The sequence below is a fragment of the Calonectris borealis genome, chromosome 13 (genome assembly GCF_964195595.1).
Source record: "Calonectris borealis chromosome 13, bCalBor7.hap1.2, whole genome shotgun sequence".
Classification (NCBI taxonomy): Eukaryota; Metazoa; Chordata; class Aves; order Procellariiformes; family Procellariidae; genus Calonectris; species Calonectris borealis.
The window spans coordinates 20,957,580-20,977,920 of NC_134324.1; the positions used below are offsets into that span (position 1 = coordinate 20,957,580).

General features: G+C 43.1%; 1 protein-coding gene across 2 annotated transcripts in view; it reads right to left on the bottom strand.

The window, feature by feature from the left end:
* Window positions 1-16,991, bottom strand: part of DCX (doublecortin) — a 78,293-nt gene extending 61,302 nt beyond the window's left edge. Inside the window, exons 1-3 of one of the 2 annotated variants that reach the window (XM_075161819.1) lie at window positions 16,890-16,991; window positions 14,952-15,342; window positions 4,046-4,386 (exon numbers count right to left, since the gene is read on the bottom strand). In XM_075161819.1, coding sequence (XP_075017920.1) covers window positions 4,046-4,386; window positions 14,952-15,315 — 705 coding nt within the window. In that variant the 5' untranslated portion in view covers window positions 15,316-15,342; window positions 16,890-16,991. The remainder of the gene's footprint in view (window positions 1-4,045; window positions 4,387-14,951; window positions 15,343-16,889) is intronic. The other variant, XM_075161818.1, reaches the window with a different exon arrangement.
* Between the last annotated feature and the right edge of the window lie 3,350 nt (window positions 16,992-20,341).

The following is a 20,341-nucleotide window of genomic DNA, read 5'->3' on the forward strand; positions in this document are numbered from 1 at the left end:
ACATCTCTTCATGTACTTGGTGAAACACTCACAGACTTTGGAATATAAGACAGGGCAGGAAAAGAGAAGTTCAGTATGTACAGAAGACATTAGCTTTTACAGGTCACGTCTTAAAAGCAGGAATGAATGCAGACAGACACCACTTGTAAAGCAAGGTGCAGAAAGCAGATGGGCACTGGGCTGTCAGTGATGAAATAGCCTCCTCTTTTCCAGAAAAACACCTACTTATTGTACACCACGGTGAGAAAGAAGCTCAAGCACAAACACAACAGTAAATCTATACATTTGCAAAGTCTAGTTCAGACTATTGCATTCAAAATATCTGAATGCAACTTCATCCACAGTCTCAAAGTCTGTTTTCTAATTTGGTTTATTAATGACACGAGGCAGAAACAGTCATCATGTGTTTATAAAATAGCCAGTGCTCCCAGGAATCCAGACTTATTTGGGACACTGGATATAACTAAAAGTTTAAAAAAAGAGAAAGAATCTACCAAAACAACTGTTTTCCAACATGATCCAAAAAGATCAAACCAAATTCAATCCTGCATATGTATATATGAATTATATATATTGCACATCTCAACACAACAGCAGTTGTAGTCATGAAACCTAGTGCTGAATTTGATCCACTGCAGTATTTGTTTAATGCACTGAATTCTTTGACCTATACCATTTCCTACATGGCCATGAAAGTTCAAAAGTTGAATCTCTGTTGTGATTCTCTGTCACGACTCATTTTTGGTCAACAATTTGAAACCCCTTTTGAGTTCTGGGGTGTCCATCAAGAGGTGATGATATGCTCCAAGGAGGGAAGGAGCTTGAGCACAGACAGACAAGGCACGAGGCATTAGAAATACATGCAAGACCAAGTTAAATAAACTACTTAAACACGAGATGCCAATTTAGCAGTTTCAAAAGGGCCATATTTCTACAGACAACCCAAGACATAAAAAGAAATAAAATTTCCTCAAAAAAACCTAACCTCACTGTTGTTTTGAATGTTACATTTATTCAAACACACTCCATCCAGCTCCCAATTAACTGCTTTCTCACTCCAAATGGAGCAGGTCTGCAGTGCATAGAAATGTAATTGTTTACACACCACTCTATCATTGCCACTACTCTCTCTACTTCTATAGCATCTTGATTACCCTACTGATGAGCACCATAGAAATGCCTATAAATAAAATAATCATCTCCCCTCATTAAGTTACGGCTCATGGACTGAGGATGGGTGATTTTCCTTTGTATGTTCCTTTTGTAAATTTTATCATTTCACAACAGAGGGAGTAACATGCCGCTGATGACACTCAAAGAGACAGACTGTCAGGATTCTTGTCAGTATTTCAGCTTTGAGCAGCTTGCAGTTTTGCATGAATATTTTTTCCTGAAAATAAAGTACTGTTTGTCAGAATTAGGCATTCAAGAATCTCTTTCTAATGTCAGAATCAGACATGCAAAACCCTCTAATATCACATCAGAAGGTCAGATTTTATGGAGCAGTAAGTCATGGAAACCCTAACAGCAAACACAGCACCCACAGCAGAAGCTTCTAGCTCTAGCTTCAATGCTAAGAACGCACATAGGTGGACAATTTCAAATAAACTTAGATTAAAAAAAACCGAAGCATTGAAGGAAACCTTCCAATAAAAACAAAGCCTTTGTGAACCAGGTTTGCTCTTCAGGAAGCTTCAACAGTAATCGATGCTGCAAACAAATATCAAACATTCCATTATTGTCAAATCACAAAATCTCATTCTTCAATAACTGCAATACTGCATGTACATTTGCATACAGTGAAACTCCCAGTAGTGTCTCTAACACACAATGAAATATCACATTTCATAAAATGGTGAATTATAAAGCCAGCAAAACAAGTTAAATGTGATATCTTTACTCAAGACTTTACAGAAATCACATTTCTGCAACAAAAACTGATGGTGAAGTTGTCAGACTGCCCCAATCAAAACAGAGCCAAATTAAGGCACCAGTCACTGTACAGCTATCAGAGCCTGACATGAGGAAAACAAGGTTGCCTTTTATTTTTTGATTCAAGAAGAGTCATGTATGGTGTCCGCTATGGACAACAGTTTGCGGTAGGAATTGCTAAATTGCATAGATCTTTGTGCCCCTTGCTCAACTCTAGCCCCATGCAAGGCAGCCGCTCCAACAACAGATTGCAGTCTACCCCACAGCAGCACTACTCTAGGCCACCTGTAACTTGAGAGCAAGCAGCATTTCTCAATTGCCCACTTAGGGATTAACACAATTTCACAGGCTGGTCCAGTCACCAGGCCACAAGCTCAGTTCAGTTTATGGGCTGATTTGGTCTTGCTCTCCAGTCAGAGGTGGAAGAGGAAACAACACTTACTCCTGTAACTAGCTAAAAGGTGGAGAAGAGAACAGTTTGATGGAAGCTCTTGGGGCATCCCTATTTCTGCACACCATCCAAAGCAACATCTCACCTCCAAAATGCTGGCTGTTAGCAAAGAACCGAGAGAAGAGGTTCAGATTAAGATCCTCATTCACAACAGCGAGAGCAACAGGACTCTCTGTGTCAGCATGAGCAGGTAACTGCTTTCAGGCCAGATCCATCTATTAAACCCTTTGTAAAGCTGCTGTGATTCAAAACGCACAGTCCTGTGCCCGTGTATGATTTCCTCAATGAGGACGGATCATTTGACTCTCTCCTTCCTCTTCCCCCAGCCACTTCTAAGGTTTCCATTGCATCACTCCCTATATCACTGCTTATTTACAGCATGCTACTATATCTATGGACATGCTACTATATCTATATCTAGCTGGCAAGTCACCCACTCATGTATAAACTATACATCTTATGAAAAAAAAGCGCTAGGTTGAGACAAGTGGAAAGAAAAGCTTTGACAGGCAGATGAGATTTTTGTGTATCTGAAGCTAGAAGGAGCCACTAACTAATGTGCAAGATACAGAGGTTGGGACAAAGCAAGAATATCAGACAGGTTAGAGCGACATGCTACTTTCAGCTCCCAGACACTGCACCTGGACTGCGCAGGACACTTTATGAGCCTATATTTGGGGTTGGAAGGATGAACATTTTCTACGTAAAGTCTGCATATTAGTTAGATGCATTGCCTAGGGTTGGCATGGTATTTCAAGAGCCCGTATTTGAATAATTTTCTCCAGAGATAGGAAAGGTTAATTTAAAGCAATAGCATCAATCCCTAGAATAGCCAGCGTCCAACCCCACTCAAGAGCTGTGCTGCCTCACTGCAGAATCTGGAGCAAAAAAATAGTGACAAAAATAAGATCATCCCTCAGTCACAGAAGACACAGAACTGTTAAATCAAGCTCAGAATTTTCCTTGAAGAATCTAGCTCTTCCCAGTCCCCAAAGTTAACCTCCACATTCCTTTAAGGGTTTTCATAGATACAGCAATATGAAATGGCTTATTGCTGTGTAGCTGCTAACAAGAGACAGATGTTTCCTTCAGTTCCAGGAAAATGTAGACATGTAGCACATTATGACGACCCACTAAATATTTTTGACCCAAATCCCTTTCTGCATGTTATCTCTTCATGCATTTAGTCAAGAAAATGCAACACAGTTCCATGCTTTTCCTGCTAATTACTGAGCCAGACAGAAGAGCATGCTTGGTTCAATTACTTTGTCTTAGCAAGCCTTCATCTGAGGGCAAGGAAAGTCAAGCAACACATTTTCACTTAGTGAATCCAAAGCTCGAGAGTTCTTGCAATTGCTTCAGAGCCAAATCAACTAGTGGCTCTGAGCCGAACTCCCCACGTTATTTATTTAGCTAGTCCGGAAGACACGCACTGCACGCTGGCGTGCAGGACGGAGCATCTGTTTCACTCAGACGGTTGGCTACATTCTTTACTTGATATTAATATCAGTGAAAATTTAGTAACTTAACCACTGGCACGAGAAGTCTGACTTCTAAGAGAACAGATGGCAGCGATCATCTCAGGTTAATTTTAGGCTTCTGAGTCAGCAAAGCCTCAAGATAAGAGAAAGAAAAAGACATAACATCTGTAAAATCTCCTACCTGTTTCCCATCCAAGGTATACAGCTTTTTGACCACTCCCGTCTCCAGTTTTATAGCTTCAGTGATATCGGTGAGAACCTGCTCAAACGAATGGGCAGTCTTCTTGTTCAAGAGCACACGGACTGCCTTCCGGGGCTTCACCCCACTGCGGATGATGGTTACCAGCTTGGGACGCACAAAATCTTTGTTCTCCTTTGCTTGGGCGCTGTTGCTGCTGGCCAGAGACTGAGGTGCTTTCTGGTTGGCAGATGTCTTCACGTTGACTGACCAGTTGGGATTGACATTCTTGGTGTATTCCACCTTCTTGAAGAAGTTGTCAGATGAGCAGACGTAACTCTCCCCTTTTGAAAGAAATGAACACTTGTCTAATTCTACAGTTACTACCATAAGACTGCTGAAAAACAGAGACTATACATTTCCCCCCATTAATCATGTAAATCAGTAATCATTGTTTTCATTAGCACTTCCATAACAGCTTGTTATTAAAACATTTTGTCTTATTTTAATTTTATATTTATGCTTATTTAAAATATGACTAGTATTTCCCCAAAGTAAGCAAGTCAGCCATAGCTTGCATCAGCAAATACATACTACCACTCAGTCACCAGGGGTTTAAAAAGGTTGAGAGTTATAAAAGTATTTAGGTACCTGAAGATGCCACTAAGCTGTCTAAAAGCTCCTAAAACACCAAATTCATTTAATCACCTAAACTATTTTGTAAATTTGCCAGCTTACTCTCCATCTTTCAGACCTAGCTACTACTTCAGTCTGTCATCCCCTGCCAAGAGGATATCAACATTCATCCACAAAGTACCTTTTTTGTCACGTCTGAAAAATAATGAAAATCTGGTACTGAATAGTCTCTACCAAAAGCAGCTTTGACAAATTTAACAGGCATAACAAATATGCTTCATTGTAGTGTCAGTGGTATATTAGAGGACAGACCTAGAGGCAGCTGAGATAAAATACTACACCAAATACCAGTGCTTGCTTTTATATGGCTGGTATCAACCAAAAATATATTAAATCCAAATTTAGACATGGTAGAGAAGGGTTACACAGTCTTGCTAGTAATTCACAAAAAAGCCCTTCCCATGCAAAAATGGTTTCAAGCTTTGTCTGTAATTTACAGGATCCTATCTATTTAAGGTTTTACGAGCACCTTAAAGAATGTCAGATCTTCTTTTGGGCCTGCAAATCTGATGGATGCTAGAAGAGTTATTACTAGAATGAGCCTGTAAAACAGTACCCCTAAGGGAGTGTAGCTGTCTAGTGCGAAATGACTCAGGCTGCTGAGCACTTGAGGATGCACTGAAAAAGAGTCAGTCATTGCTAGAGGAAGAAGTTTTTGTCTCACCATTAGATAAAATCTTAATAGGAACTGCAGGCATAACATGAGTACCTGTAGGATCTTACGGAGTTTCTTACGGAGTTTTATTGGGCTGATCTTGCAGAATAAAGTTCTTCAAATATCATGATAGGTTTGAAATCAAAATATAGATTTAACTATTTTGAATAAGAAAAAAAGTCCTTCTTCACATGAACAGACTGGCTGCACTTCCTTATCTGTTCCCTACTGCAAATTCCAGGGCCTGGACATCTTTGAAAAGCCTACCCGACATCCGAGTCTGGCTTTCCATCACAGGATCTCTAGGGCAGGATTTGACATCCAACTGGCAAAGGTGTAAATATGGATTTCCAAACAGCCCACTGATTTCCACAGAATTTTATGGTCCAGGCATGTAGCATATCCAGTATAGCGTTCATATAGTCATCCTTCTGCTGACTAAACTGCATTTTTGATGGAGGCACTGAGATGATCCCTTTATAGAACATATGGCAAGACCACTAACACACATAAACACAGGTACACAATAAACAGAAGGCTTTAATAGGCTTAAAACTACGATCTGTGTAGTATTTATATCCTTATTACTGCTAAGTGTTTGATGTCATAATCAGCTATAGAAAAGATGCAGGATGCTAACTTTTTTTTTAACCCTGACTTTGTGCCCAGTTTGCCAAAAAGTGATGTGTACTCAGAGTGCTTACATCACCAACTGCAGCTTTTCTCCATCTCCCCAGTTGCATAAAATGACCAAAATCATTTATCAATAGGAAGCAGATACTCTCTTTTCCCTTCTGAAGATGGAACAGAAATACAGAAGGCAGAAGAGAGCTAACAAGGTTCACGATGAACACTGTCAGATGGGCACTTTATCAACTAGTGTACCCCAAACTAACACAATAATCCCACCAGGAGGTTCTGTTGGCTTGAACAAACAATATAAACAAACAAATCTATATTTGAGGCATGTATGCTGTCAGCAAACCCCCTCAATAAACTGACCATGAGTACCCACAGCTGAAGCTCCTTAATTCCTTACATTTCATGAATCTGACTCAATAGAGGCATAAAGATACCCCACAGAGTACCATACATTATAAAGAATTCCCACTGGAGATACTGATTGTTTTCCAGAAGCATTGAATACTTTAAATCTTTCTGATTAATAAGTGATAAGTTGTGGTTTATTCATCTGCTTCAGCCAAGCAACATCTGGCACAGAGGGGGCCCACGCTTCTCTCCAGTTTCACAACTGAGTGTGAAGTGCAGCAAGGGGAGTTTGAAATGCTCAGGGGGAATTAGCCCTCCTCAGAACCTGAGCCTCCCAAGCCCATAATCCCTGGGCAGTAGAGCCTTTATAAGCGTGCTCAACAGAACTGTAGCATTATCCTTCGAGAAAAGGGATTTCTATGTTTAAATGCAATACTAAGAATAAGTGATTTGAATACTATTCTCACCTCTGCCCCAGGCCTCCCTGTGGAAGCTCTTGACCTCACCTGCACCTCTACTTCCCTATCTGAAAAACAGAAGTAGCCATATCTGCCACTGAAGTGTTGCCAGGCTTTGCAAGATTTTCATCTGTGTTTATGTAATACTTTGGGGTAGAAGATGCCGCAATGAAAGAAAGTATATATTTGCGCTGTGTTCTATAAACATGTGAGGTCCTGGAGCATATTTTCTATTAATAGAAGTTCCATGTTTTAAAGTAAGCAGAAGAGATTATTGGTCTGTTTGGCAGAGTACTATTTCTCTTAGTTCCAGCTGAATTGTTTGAAATTCTTCACTGCACACCATAGCTGTCCCGTGTATTTACAACAGCGTACACTGAAGGCAATAGTGGCATGAAGGCGATACTCCTCTCCTAGGTTGTGTTTCCACAAATGTGGTATTAAGTAGTTGTGCATATTATACACTGGCCTTTAAAGTTATGCTCACAGTCACAAATGGAAAACGTAATCTGGCCTTTCTCACTTTGTTTCATTTAACCCAAACCCTAGCAAATATTTTATTGAATTCTAAAACTGGACAGAAATTTACTTGGAGTAACACTTCAGAATAGCAGCTCTTCTCAGCATCATTTCTGCAGTTATAGCAGTATAGTTCCAGGGAAGAAGAGCTTTTCTTTCCTTCTTCCCTAAAGATGTAACCTGAAGCTTTAACTTAATTTAAAAATCGCTTCAACTGATGTCTTCTCAAACTCAGTTTATGGCCTTCAAATAATAGCAAAATTGTCATTCAAGTTCTTCAGTGAGGCACATCCTTTTTACCATTCGCCAGCCAGGAACACGTGCTATTTCACTTCCCACAGCTGAGTTTTACCCAAACCTTACCATGAGGCTGCAGCAGGATCAGGCAAGCCTGGGCTGACGACCTGTGAACTTTCCAGCTTTGAACATGCATACTGTGGCCGGAAGATCACAAAAGAGAGAAATCTTACGGGGAATAGAAAGAGGAATGGTTTCTTGGTTTCTCTGCTACATCTACCTATGCTAAGCCTATAATGAGAAGTCAAGGTGTACAACTATGCCAGTCAAAGAAATATAACTGATATTGCAGAAGACGTGCACAGCATAACAGAAGGAAAGGGGAGGAAGTGGATACGAGATTTTGTCAAAATCAAAAGAAACAACTCCCAGAAGTATATTGCTCCCCAGCCCTAAGCGTAAAAATCTGTGCACAAATATTTTCAGGAACACGTCTTTAGACAGCAAGCAGCTGTGTACATATGCAGAAATCCAACTATAAGCCATGAGAAGGTATGCTGAACAGCCACGTCATTACTTCCAAACAAAACCCCAAATGGCAGCCCCAAAGAGACACACTCATGCATTGGGGGTGGGGAGCTTTCATAAGAGTGAGAAGCATCATCCTGACAAGATCCAGTCTGCTGCTGAACACCACACTATGGGCATGAGACCAGCGGTGGTAAGGACAGCATTTTTTTAGTGCAGTGCCAGGTCAGTACAAGATGCCCTTTCTGCACTGCGAAGCCAAAGTCCTGCGGGATGATGCGCACTTGTCATCATGCTAGCGTGCTCCAGAGCTGTCACAATTTCTACCGTGCCACCAAACCAGCCAAGGCATGCATTTATTCCTTCTATCCTGCCCTTAGCAATAGATGGACTGACTGTAGACCTTTGACCTTAAGTCATGATCAGCGTATCTGCTATTCAAAGCCATGGCTTGTATCGCACTGAATTACTCTGGCTACAAGTCCATTATGCATTATTGTGCTACCAGTTTGATAGAAGCACAAGACGATTATTCAGCTCCTAAAGAAGGGATGATCTCAGCAAAGATAAAGTTTGCCTTAGAGAAGGTTTCTTAGAGAAAAATCTAAGCTCAAGATGAGCGCTAATCCTTCAACCCTCTTATAGCAGCTCCTTGTTACAATACTAAAAATGACAGGCTGTGCTTTCAGAAAAAGTTATCCCTTCTCTGCATGCACCAGCAAGTTTTCAAGTATAACGAACTGTGGGCAGAAGTCTTGCGAGAAAAATCAGGAAAGCTGGATTGAGGCCCTTTTGAAAGTTTAACTGCTAACAGTTATTCCAAAAACAGTCTCTGTGGGCTACAGTAAATTATTTTGGTTGTTAGCTCTGCTGTCGCAAAGTTAAGATTGTGCTACTGTGCCCAGCTTTCACGTTTCATGGGATTTACTATGACTTCAATAAGAATTAAGTGGACTTAACACCTTGCAGAGTTCATTACATATGGTCTTAAAGTAGGCTTTTAGTTACAAATGCATGAACTTCCTGCTTCTTTATACATTAAAAAGGATCTTCCTCTGCCTCAAGACCTATTCCACCATGGTAAAATGAACTCTGGAAGAGCTTCCTTCCTTTGGTTCTTCCACAGGGAGCTCTCCCATGAAAGAGAAGCACCTCTTGTTCTGTTGAAGAAGTGAAAGAAATGCATGATTACCAAATCACCTTCAAAACCACATGATGCCCATAAAGAATTTATGGCACCACACTAGTCCTAGTGTGACAGCCAGGAGGAGCAAGCAAATAAAACAGAACCACAAGGATAAGTTTTGTTATATAGGATGTAATTAGCCAAGCTCTCAGGACAACAGCTATAGAAAACAATGCCACAGGTTACCAAGACTTCAGTATTGGACTACATGAATTTCAGTTTTCCAGGCAAACTAGAACACGCACACATTGGGTGGAGATTTCAATATACTTCTTATAAAACCCTCAGTCCCAGCACACACCAGGCTCTGTACAGCTCCAGGGTGGAGCTCCTCCTATGATTACTTTAAACACTCCTGGACAAGATTTTGGAAAAAATTCCCTAGGGCATGACAGGATACAAAAAGCTTGGAAACACTTTCTGGAATATCTCACACAGCCCAAGAACATTTGCAATGAAACCCCACCGAGCAAAACAAAATCCTATTCAGCTTTTTCTAGTGGTTAATCTGAGGCAAGAACAAATTTCAGACATATAGCCCAGCTCAGGGCATAAATCCACCCTCGGATGGGCCCTCCAACCACAATGCAAGAGGGCTGTGCCCTGCCTAATAGCCTGCACTTACCAGGAGCTCAGAAGGAAGGAGCTCTACAGCTTCAACTAAGTGCAGAGTCTCTCAAGTTCTAGTTTTAATCTATGTCTTCATTTCTGCCTTTACTGACCGTGTCTAATCCATGCTGTATTTGTATTTGATGGGTTTATTTTCACATGTATTTCTGACCCTGACCATACACAGCAAAGGACACAATTCACATGAAATCAGCCACTGACTAGAAGCAGGTCCAAAGTCCATTTAAAATAAAAAACCTCAAAGATGCAAGTACCTCCAAACCACTGACTGGGCCCTGAAAAAGTCTCAGGAAGGAAATGAAAGCTCTTGAGCAAGAAAGCTCAGAGCTCTGACTTCCATCTTTGTCTCATCTATGGACTTTGGACAAACAAGTCAGACTGCTTTTCTGCATCTCAGTTCCTCGTCAGTAATAACACCTTCTTCCACCTTGATGTGTTCAGACCATAATCTCCCTGGGCAAGAGCTCTCTCTTCCTGCATGTTTAAATAGTGCCTTGCACAGTAGGATGCCCCATTTGGTTGGTGTCCCTAAATACATTGTGACAAATGTCTAATCTTTACAAGTGGGGAATTTGGCTTCTGGGGAAGTGCCATCCCTCCCTCCAGAGCAAACAAACCAGTCTCCACCACTACTGAGGTTAACTTGGAGCTGCAGTGTCTTCAGCAGCCAGGAGTCTGCCTTGTGCCTTTCCCTCACTCCTCCCCAAAAATCTTCTGTCCCACAAAGAGCTCATTTGTGGGACAATGGGGACAGCAAGTTGCAACCTGAGTTTGGAACATGTGGCCAAGAACAGCATTTCTTGAGCCATCTTTGCTGCTGAAGTCAATGCGTAACATCAGCTTCCACCTTTATTGAGCCCTCCATTCAAAGAAAAAGAGCAATCAGAGCTGAGGCAGGGAGAATTTGCCATCTCATCACAATGGGTCTACGAGAACAGAGGCTCAGAATGAACCAAGGAACAAGCCATGTTGTCGAGATGTCAAAGGCAACTAGATTTTAGTAGAAACTTGGGTGACAATGTGAGCAGCTCTAACATCAGCTTGAGCAAGGCTGGAAAAGATGGCACATTATTTTTTTAGTATCTTTCATATTCAAGTTTTCTCACAGCACAAGGCACAGGATTAACTCTTACAACAGTGGCTCACCAATAATCTATAAAGGCAGCTTCATATATTGACTTCCTAAACCCTTGGTCACTAGAACCAATTATAATATGAAAGGGAATAAAGATCACCTGTGCTCTTTTCCAAAAGATTCACTTATTAACTAAAACAACCATGATAGATAGTAACACTTGGGCCCAATATCCACTCCTGACTCAGTCAAGAGAATACGCAAGTGGGAGATGCTGTCAGCAATTTACCTGTAGTCAGGATCAGCTGCAACAGTGCAGTAATAGGATGCTGTACAGCATTAAACATATAGATTAAGAAGGAATACAGTCCTAATCAATGGCAGCATGTGTATTATTTACAAATATATTAAAACTGAATGCTGAAAATAGGGAGTCAAGATTAAGACAATGACTACAGTGATGGAAGATGGCCATTATGAGTGAAAGGAGGGAGAAAAAAATCATCAAACAGGTGGATTTTGAGAGAAGGTCATGGGAGACATGGTCATAGACAGCTCTCTGGTACAGGAGGCAGTATGGAAAAAGCAGCCGGTGACAGGTGAGGAAGAACTCAGCAGGCAGCAAAAAGCACCTATGAGACAGACTACTGGTGGGCTTCCAAAATGTGAAGCATTAGGGTTCGGTACAGGAAAGGACCAAGAGGCACATCCCAACAGGCAGCTAGGAGGGATATGATCAAAATAGTGAGACAGTTTTCACTTGTTCCATCTTGGACAGACTGGGAAGTAAAACGTCCATCCAGAACCTTATGAGAATGACCCTGAATGCCAAGGAAGAAAAGACTACCAAGTCTGGGGACCAAAAGGGTTAATTCCAAGTCCCATTTAATTAGCAGCACACCAAGTGGTTTTTGTTCACCTGAAATGTCTGCCTCAAGGATATTGATATTGTGCAATATCATTCTCTACCCTCCAGAAGTACATTCAGACTACACCACATAAGCACATTTTTAAATCATGCAGAAGTAATCAAGTACTTAAAACGTGATGTGAATTATTATCAGTAATTCACCAGCTTTTGCAATCAAACTACTGAGATGAGCCTCTCTGATGACTTTTTTCCTAGGTTCTACTTGTTTATTGGAAATTACAATAATAAATTAGTCACATTATAGCAACTAGCACTGGTTTAGTTACCCTCAGTCTCCAACCAGAAAGCTAATTTATATGGCAAACATATACTGTTTGTGTATGTGCTGTTCTTGTATGTCACAGCGCAATTACTCTGAAGTTCTGTTTTTCCATGCATGTACCTAGTACGCAGTTATACAAATACCCAAGCTAATAGCATAGTTTACCACAAGGTTGGTTACAACTGTGGTATTATAAATCAAAAGTAATGTCTTTCCCAAATTGCTTTTCTACAACAGATGCGTAGGTCATCCCTAGAAATATGGGAATATTGTTATCATTAACCTGTCAGTAACAGCATACAGATCTACTTCTGCATTATCAAACACTGGATTCCTTTGTTTTCACTCTGCTCAGATTGTATTTTCCTAGCTGATGCTCTGCTGAGGACAAAGCCACACATACAATCCTATTTTTGTTTTAGTGCTACTTCTTCAGTGCTGTTTCCAGATATCATTCTGGCAGAACAAAGCCAGAACCCAAATGCCAGCATGTCCTGCCTGTACCTTAACCACTTAAAAATATTTTCAAGAACTAGGTACCTTCTTACCTGCAGCAAAACCCAGTGTAAAGCAGGTATAACAACTAAAGGTTTCTTAACTTCACTGATAAAAAGCAGGAAGAATATAAAAGGAGGATAAAGAACTGCATTTTCTCCTGTGGAGTTATTCCTGAAGATTTATGTAAAGCCTAGGACAAGCAGGACTGAGAGCTGCCATTAGAGAAAGGCTGTGGCCATATTAAGAGAGCAGAATGAAACATGGCAGAATCTCTAAAATTAAGGGAGGCCACACCTCCATTTGACAGCTGTAGCTGGGCTGAGAATAACTCCACTAGGACTGCATCATCTCTCTGAAAGGCAGCAATTTCTTCCCAGTAAAACTCCTCTGTGGAAACCAATATTTATTCTGCGTGCTTGTCCCCACAAAGTATTTTGGGGAAATGAGTATCCCACTTGACAGATAAGGAATTCTAGGGAGAGATGCTTTAGTCAAGGTCACACAATGACTCACTGCTGAGGCTGCCCCTGCAGTTCAGTGGCTCACACGCTCACATCCATTGTCTTTTATTAAAGGCAGAAGCCTTGTGGATTTTCTGTAGTCACCAAATCAGCCAGGTCAAATGCTTGGAGGAAAACATCAAGGAACAGGGAAGAGCAACTCCCCTTTTGCAACAGAGTATCGGGATATACCAGGTCCAAACAAAGAATAGAAAAACTGAATTGCTCAGGGAAGAGAAAAGCAGGGTGGCTGTGGGTATCCTCTGTGCACCCCACTTAGGCTGCGCCGCCAGCAGAGCTTGCCCACAGCCATGCCTTGGCAAGGAGGCAGGACTGGCCATGTAGCAGTTTCATCCTGGGGGTCCTCCTGACACTCCCCGAGAAAGGCAGCACCCATGGCGGCAGCCCACTGCTGCAGAGGGAGCTCCCCAGGCACAGACAAGGCTGGCAGCTGAGCTCCATGGGAGCAGGCCTGCCCCCAGGCCACCCCCTCCGGACAGAAGGATTGATTTTTGACTCATCCTTCCTCTCACAGCCAAGTGACACTCGAGGAACAGGCACACCAACATCCTCTCTGGATACAGGGATACACTCAGACCTGCCCTGAGCATCCCCCGCACACTCAGACCTGCCACGCAAGGGATGCCTTCCCACACTCCCCCACAGACCTACCACAGCAACCCACCCCACCACACACAGCTCCTGCAGAAACACTCCCCAAATACACCCCCTTACACACACCCCCCACCTGAACATCACAATACACCTCCCTTCCATACAGACCCTGCATGAACCATATTCAGACGCAGCACATGAACTCCCAATGCCCCCTCCACACACACCCCCCCAGCACTCCCCCTTACACAGCCCAACACCTCCACACACTCCCTGAGCACAAACCCAAGGCACACCCTGTGCATGAACCCCCTCAAGGACCCCAAAACCTCCTCTGCAATTAATCCTCCTTACATCTTCCTCCACACACACACGTATAAAACCCCAAATTTCACCAAGTGCAACCCCCCCAAAACACCCTTCTTCATACAAACACCTTGTTCATTAGCTCCCCCCCTCTAAACACACTGCGTGAACTCCCAACGTACCCCTCCACACGCTCCCCAAACACTGTAAAAACCCTTAACATCCCATCTTCCACTCATCCACCATACACACACTGCATGGACCCCCAACACCCCACTCCACACACATTCAAGTCCCTGCACAGCCCTGACCACACCCCTACACACACACATTGTGCACGAACCCCTCAAAACCCCCCCATAGACAGAGAGCACAAATCCCTCCCACCCCCATTACACACGCACTACATGAATCCCCCAGCACCCGTCTCTTTTCCATTCATACCCATCCACCCCATCACTCCTCAGCCACCCCCTGCACTCATCTGAGGACACCCCCGCCCCCCCAGCCCGGACAGATGTGGGGACGCCCTCAGACAGCCCCCCCACCGATGGACACAGCCATGTCTAGTCAAGAGTAAGACACACCCCTCTGGCTCCACTTCTGCACCCGAGCGAGCGTGCTGGGGGACACCCCGGGGACTGCCAGCCCCTGCCACCCTCTCCCACACCTCTCTGGAGGGGAAGGCGAACGGGCAGGTTCAGCACAGCGGGGCAGAAGCATCCCCACGCGCCCGAGCAAATGTGACCTTACAGCAGAACCAAGTGGTGCAGCCCCCTTCCTACCCCGCCTCCTCACTGCACCAGACAGCGATGCTAGTTACCTTCCTCCAGCTCATCCATGCTCCCAATCTTCCGCGACCCATCGATGGTGTAAATGTAACGGACTCCCTGAGGCAGATTAATGTTGTCGGACAGGGACCGGGTCAGGTCAGCCAGGAGAGCATCAAAACTTCGGAAGCGGTCAGAGGACACGGCATATACAATCCCCTTGAAGTAGCGGTCCCCGTTGCGATAGAAACGCACCTTCTTGGCTTTCTTCTCGTTACTCAGTGCCTGTAAGGTCCTGGTTCTGTAGAAGCTACAGTGAGCACTGTGAGTGGGGCTGGGCAACCCATTCATACGTGAGCCTCGCATGTTTCTGGACGCCTTGTCTCTTTCGTCAAAGTGTCCAAAATCAAGTTCCATAGTTTGGTGAACCCTAAAGATCTGAAGCTGAGCAGGAAGGAGATGGGGAGAGAAGGAGTGCAAAGGGACAGGTTAGAGCCAAGCAGAGCCACAATCCAGAGAGAAAAACGACACTAATGCAAGAGCTGTGTCTGGAGCAGGACAGATGCATTTGGGAAGCACCCCCTCCCCTGACCCAGATTTGTATTGATTCTGGGGACTGAGGGTAGGAGGGGTCCTCGCATTTTGAAAGGAATCCAACTACTGGGGGCAGGGAACACGTTTCTAGAGAGCTGTCTGCTCCTGCACCTGGGAGTTTTCAAAGTGTCGTAAATTGGGACCTGGGGCCAAAGGCACACATAGCAATCACAACTCAGCCCCAAAAAACTCATCCAAACACCAGTTGGCAATGAATTAAACCTCTGAGCCCTGTGAGGTTTCCTTTGGCAACAGAAAACAAGGAGATCCCAGTAAGTCAGCCCTTCAAGCTGTCGAATCACGGAAGGAACCAGAGCATCTGAATGTTTAACATTAGAATAAACTGGCATTTATGAAAGAATGGTCACAGGGGAATAAGCAGTTTCTTTGTGACAGCCTGTTCAATAAGGGTTAGCAATGAGATCCAGCCCACCCTTCCCCCTATCCGCAGCCCCCTCCTAGCCCATCAATCAATTCCCAGGACCAGCCTACATCTCTAAGAAGAAATGACTGGAAAGAAAAATCTGTCATTGAAACGAGGCTTCGATAAGCTCTTTTCAGCCTGAGTCTCCTCGGAATTGCATTTCTGCTCCCGTTTAATGAGGGAGAAAATAAAGGGGCTATTTCCACCTCGCTTCCAGCCTTCAGTGATGTAATTGCTGGAAGTGCCCCTGCCCAAGGGACACGCCACCCCTGCTAGCTCACCTTTCATTGTTCTGAGCACGGGGGGCTCCCAGCGCAAGCGACTAGTACAGAAAAGCTGAGACTTGAGCTGACACCCAGCAAGCAGGAATTTCTGCATGGTCTCTAGTTTATGCTCAAGAACAACCTTCCCCCCCTGCACCAAACCCCAACACAAAAGGAGGAGGAACCCCCAACCCTGCAATAGAAAGACCCTTCCACTCCCCCAGCACAACCAGGAACATGCAACTCACGTATGTTGCTTGCATGTTAACACAGGGCAGAAAGGGGATTTACACCAGCACTTGGCAACCAGGTATAAATCTAAGAAAAGCTGTTGCTATCTCTTCCCCAGCCCTTACATTTGCCAGAATGAAGCTCCTTCCCTGTATTTTACAATGTCAGCGTGACCTGTGCAAGAAAAATCATTATCCCCAGTCTGCAATAAAGCAGATGATGACAATGCAGGCGATCTGCACAGAAACCCCAAGTTGGGAACATTTTCCCCACGATGCCAGTTGGGGTAGATTCAATCTGGTGTCACGCAGTGAACAATGAAACATCCAAGCAACTTCGGGAATGAATCAGAGGATGCAGGGGGTTTTGATTTTAAAATGAACTGCAGATGCTGTAAGGTACTAAGAGAAAGATTCCTCCTTTCTATCTGACATCTGTTACTTTTCTGCATGCAAGTCACTCAAAAAAGCTCTACTCACCGGTTTTCAGCGTGCAGGGTGGAGATGCTGAGAGAAAGAAAACCAGGCTCACTCTGCCTTTGTTGTCTGAGCTCCAAGCAAGAAATTCCTGCCAGGGTGGATGAGACGCCTCCTAGGTCCTAGTGCCTTGTTCGATCCCTTCACGGTAACTTTGCCTCAGTGGTTTTTACTCTCATCATCAGTCGTCTTCTTGTAGTCTTCTCTGTATTTGAGAAAAAAAAAAAAGGGTGTGTTCATTCCAGCTCTGGATATGTTAACAGATTGGTAAACAAAAAGTTTAAAGGGACAAGTTTTGGGGTGATGTTCTGAAGAATGCAAATTTCCCTTTGGCTCTAGCTTCATCAAGAAAGCATCTGGCCCCACTGAAAAAAAGAGCATAATTGGTCTGATGCACCAATATTATAGGACTATCAGTACAGGGAGGTCATGGCTACAATCCTACAATGTGGCACAAGACTCCTGTGCGTTAGAAAAACAACTAAGAAAAAGCTGACCAGTGGAACTGTACTGGTTTTACACAGCATTCATGGTTTACACTGGCAAGCAGAAAGGGAGAATTCACTTGATGGTTCTGCATGCGGTGCCCCTGAATAATTTTTCTCCGTTAGCATTGGACATAAGCCAAAGCCAGAGCTCTGAATCCCAGTTCATTCAAATCCCCAAGGGGTTCAGGATGGAGTCATTCAACACAAGCTTAACCCAACAGATTCAACCTGGCTCATATCCCAAACTAAAAGAAGTTTATTTTCTGATTCCACTGCAGCAGGACACAGCTGTGACAAAAATCGTACTGGGCTCTTTTAATTTGACAGCAAAATCTTTCACCTGCTTTCTGGATAGAGATTTCTATCCTGTAGTTAGAAGAGCAGCACACTAACCCCACTGGTGCTGGTCCCATCTTCATTTTAGAAAAGAACAGGATTTGGAAATGGGAGGGTCTTCCCATCTGTAGAAGGAAATCTCTCCTAACAACGCTGAGTCTGTTTTGAATGAAAACATCAGTTTTTGTCATTTTGGCACATCACAGCACTATCACATTTACACAGAAAAGTTTAGTATTTATTCCAGCTTTGTCTGCCCTGTACATGATAGTTCAGGCAACACTGACACGAACCCACTGAAAGCTCATCTTTTTTTGCCAGCAACTTTCACACATGACATTTGTAAAAAGTTTCATATTCCCTGAAACCATCCTTTTAGTCATCAAAGGGTCCCATGCATCCTCCACTAAAGCTGTTGGCTGCTCCCTTATGTGCTTGGTGGAATCACTACAGAGGAGACCACAGATCTGCTCTCCTTCCTCAGGAATTAGCATGTGAGAGGATGACAGGAAAGAGCTCTCCAGGGCATATTTCAGTAGGTCTCTGGATGCAGATGCAAGATGTAGGTGGGACTTTAAGCCTTCTCCTTCCCTTTAGATCCCATTCCAAATTAGATAATACCTGGCCATTCATTACCGTGTGCTTAATCTGTCCAGGATTAACAATTCTTCCCTATACCACAATACTGCTGTAAATACAAATTTATTTATACTTCAAAAATGTGCCAAAGATACAAATCATTATGCATGTGCTAAGTACAGTGACAACAAGAATAAAGGAAACCAATTCAGTCTTCAGTGGTGCACAGAGCTTTGACAGACAAGAGGCAGACTGTTTGGGATGATGTCTAAGGATCTGGATACTACCCCAGGGTAACCTGGCAGGATGGTGTAAAACCCATGCAATCAGTAGAATTGTACAACTTATTCATCTCCCAAGTTTGACTTGTATGGAGAGACCTGGGGACAGCAAAGGGTCTCAAACAGCATTAACAGATGGTTTTTGACTTCTTTCCACATCCGAGACCATACCCACTGGTGAGAAGATGATGCATGTCTATATGGACATGTCTGCTCAGGACACTGCCAGAAGCTTTTCGGAGCATGGCACTTCCTTTTAAAAGCAGAATTACTCCAGCAAGGTATCTGGTATTTGTTCCTGACTGAAGGATAAGGTTTCTATAGCAAATGATGGTAATGTTCATCTTAGGTGAAACATCAAGTTATTCCTAAAAGGTGCCCAAATCACCTTCAGTACAGTTGTCCTCCTTTAATCCTGCCACAAGGCAAGAAGGATCTCAGCAGCCAGTATCACTGGAGGTGAAGAGCCCTGGAGCCAGATTGATTTCACACGTTCTCAGTGGAATCGCACCACTCTACATATGAGAACAGGATCAGCTCATACTACAGATACTGGCTGGGCTATGCAATAAGGCACAGAAATAAACAGCTCTTTCCTGATGAATGCAAGGGCCTGCTCCTGACTTCATTTCTGTTGGCCAGTCACAAAAGCTTCTTCACTGGCCTTAAGGAGTTAATGCTAGTCAAACCCTATTTACTCAGAAGAGACTCACCCTCTGAGACTCCATAATCTAAACCATTTTAGGCAGCATGAGTGACTGAGAATTGGAAAAAAATTCTTCTTCCCATCAATAATTTCATCTAGCTAAAAAGAAAAGATAAATTTAGCTCTTCAGATTAAATTATCTGCTTTAAATCAGGTGAATCATCTTTCCTCCAGGAAGCTAACATTTAGACTTTTGCCTGTGTAACTAAATCTGTATAAAGATATGTTTGTTGACATTGCTGAGCAACTGTGATACTTTGGAAAGGGACAGACTGCAGGTAAAAGGGATTTTGTGGCTGCTTTGTGCTAACTTCTTCACAAACACCTAGAAAATCCAGTTTCTAGCATCATTAGGAGTTGCAGTCTTAAATACTCTCTGTGTCAATGCCCAATTGCTTTGCTATACAACATCCTGACTTCTATAAAAATTGCATCTGATAGGACAGCATGTTCTCTGATCAGGATGTAAGTCAGAGTGATAAGTAGCTGAGATCTGGCTGCACCACAGATGAGAATTCTAGAAAAATTTAAATCAAGTGATCACTGCTTTTGAAGGAAGTCTTGGATCGACATTTTCAAGTCAGTCTATTTAGATGCACATGTTTAATTACATTTCTTATTTTAATCTGTGTTCTTCTGGACTGCTTTGAAAATGTCATCCCTGATCACTGCTTTCAAAGCTTTGCTTGATGTGAACTTACACACCAAAACCCCCTGAAATGACAAATTACTATGTCAGGGCTCTGCCAAATGTGTCAAGGCACTCAAAACTGAAAGCCCATAAAGCCAATGGCTCAGTCTTGACCCTATACAGCAATAGGCTTTAAACCTAAATCTTCAAAAGACCTGACTGTTCATTGAAGAATTATCCTATATCAGACTATAGAGTTAAGTCTCTTCCACATAATATTATGAGCTAATATGCAACGGGGACTTGGCAGACTTTCACCACATAACATTTGTTTCCTTTGGAGATTTATTTTTACAGGGACCACACACATCTGAAAGACTTTTAAATACCAATGCTAGTAAGCCAAAGTCAGCTCAGCTGCTGGGGAGAGAAGG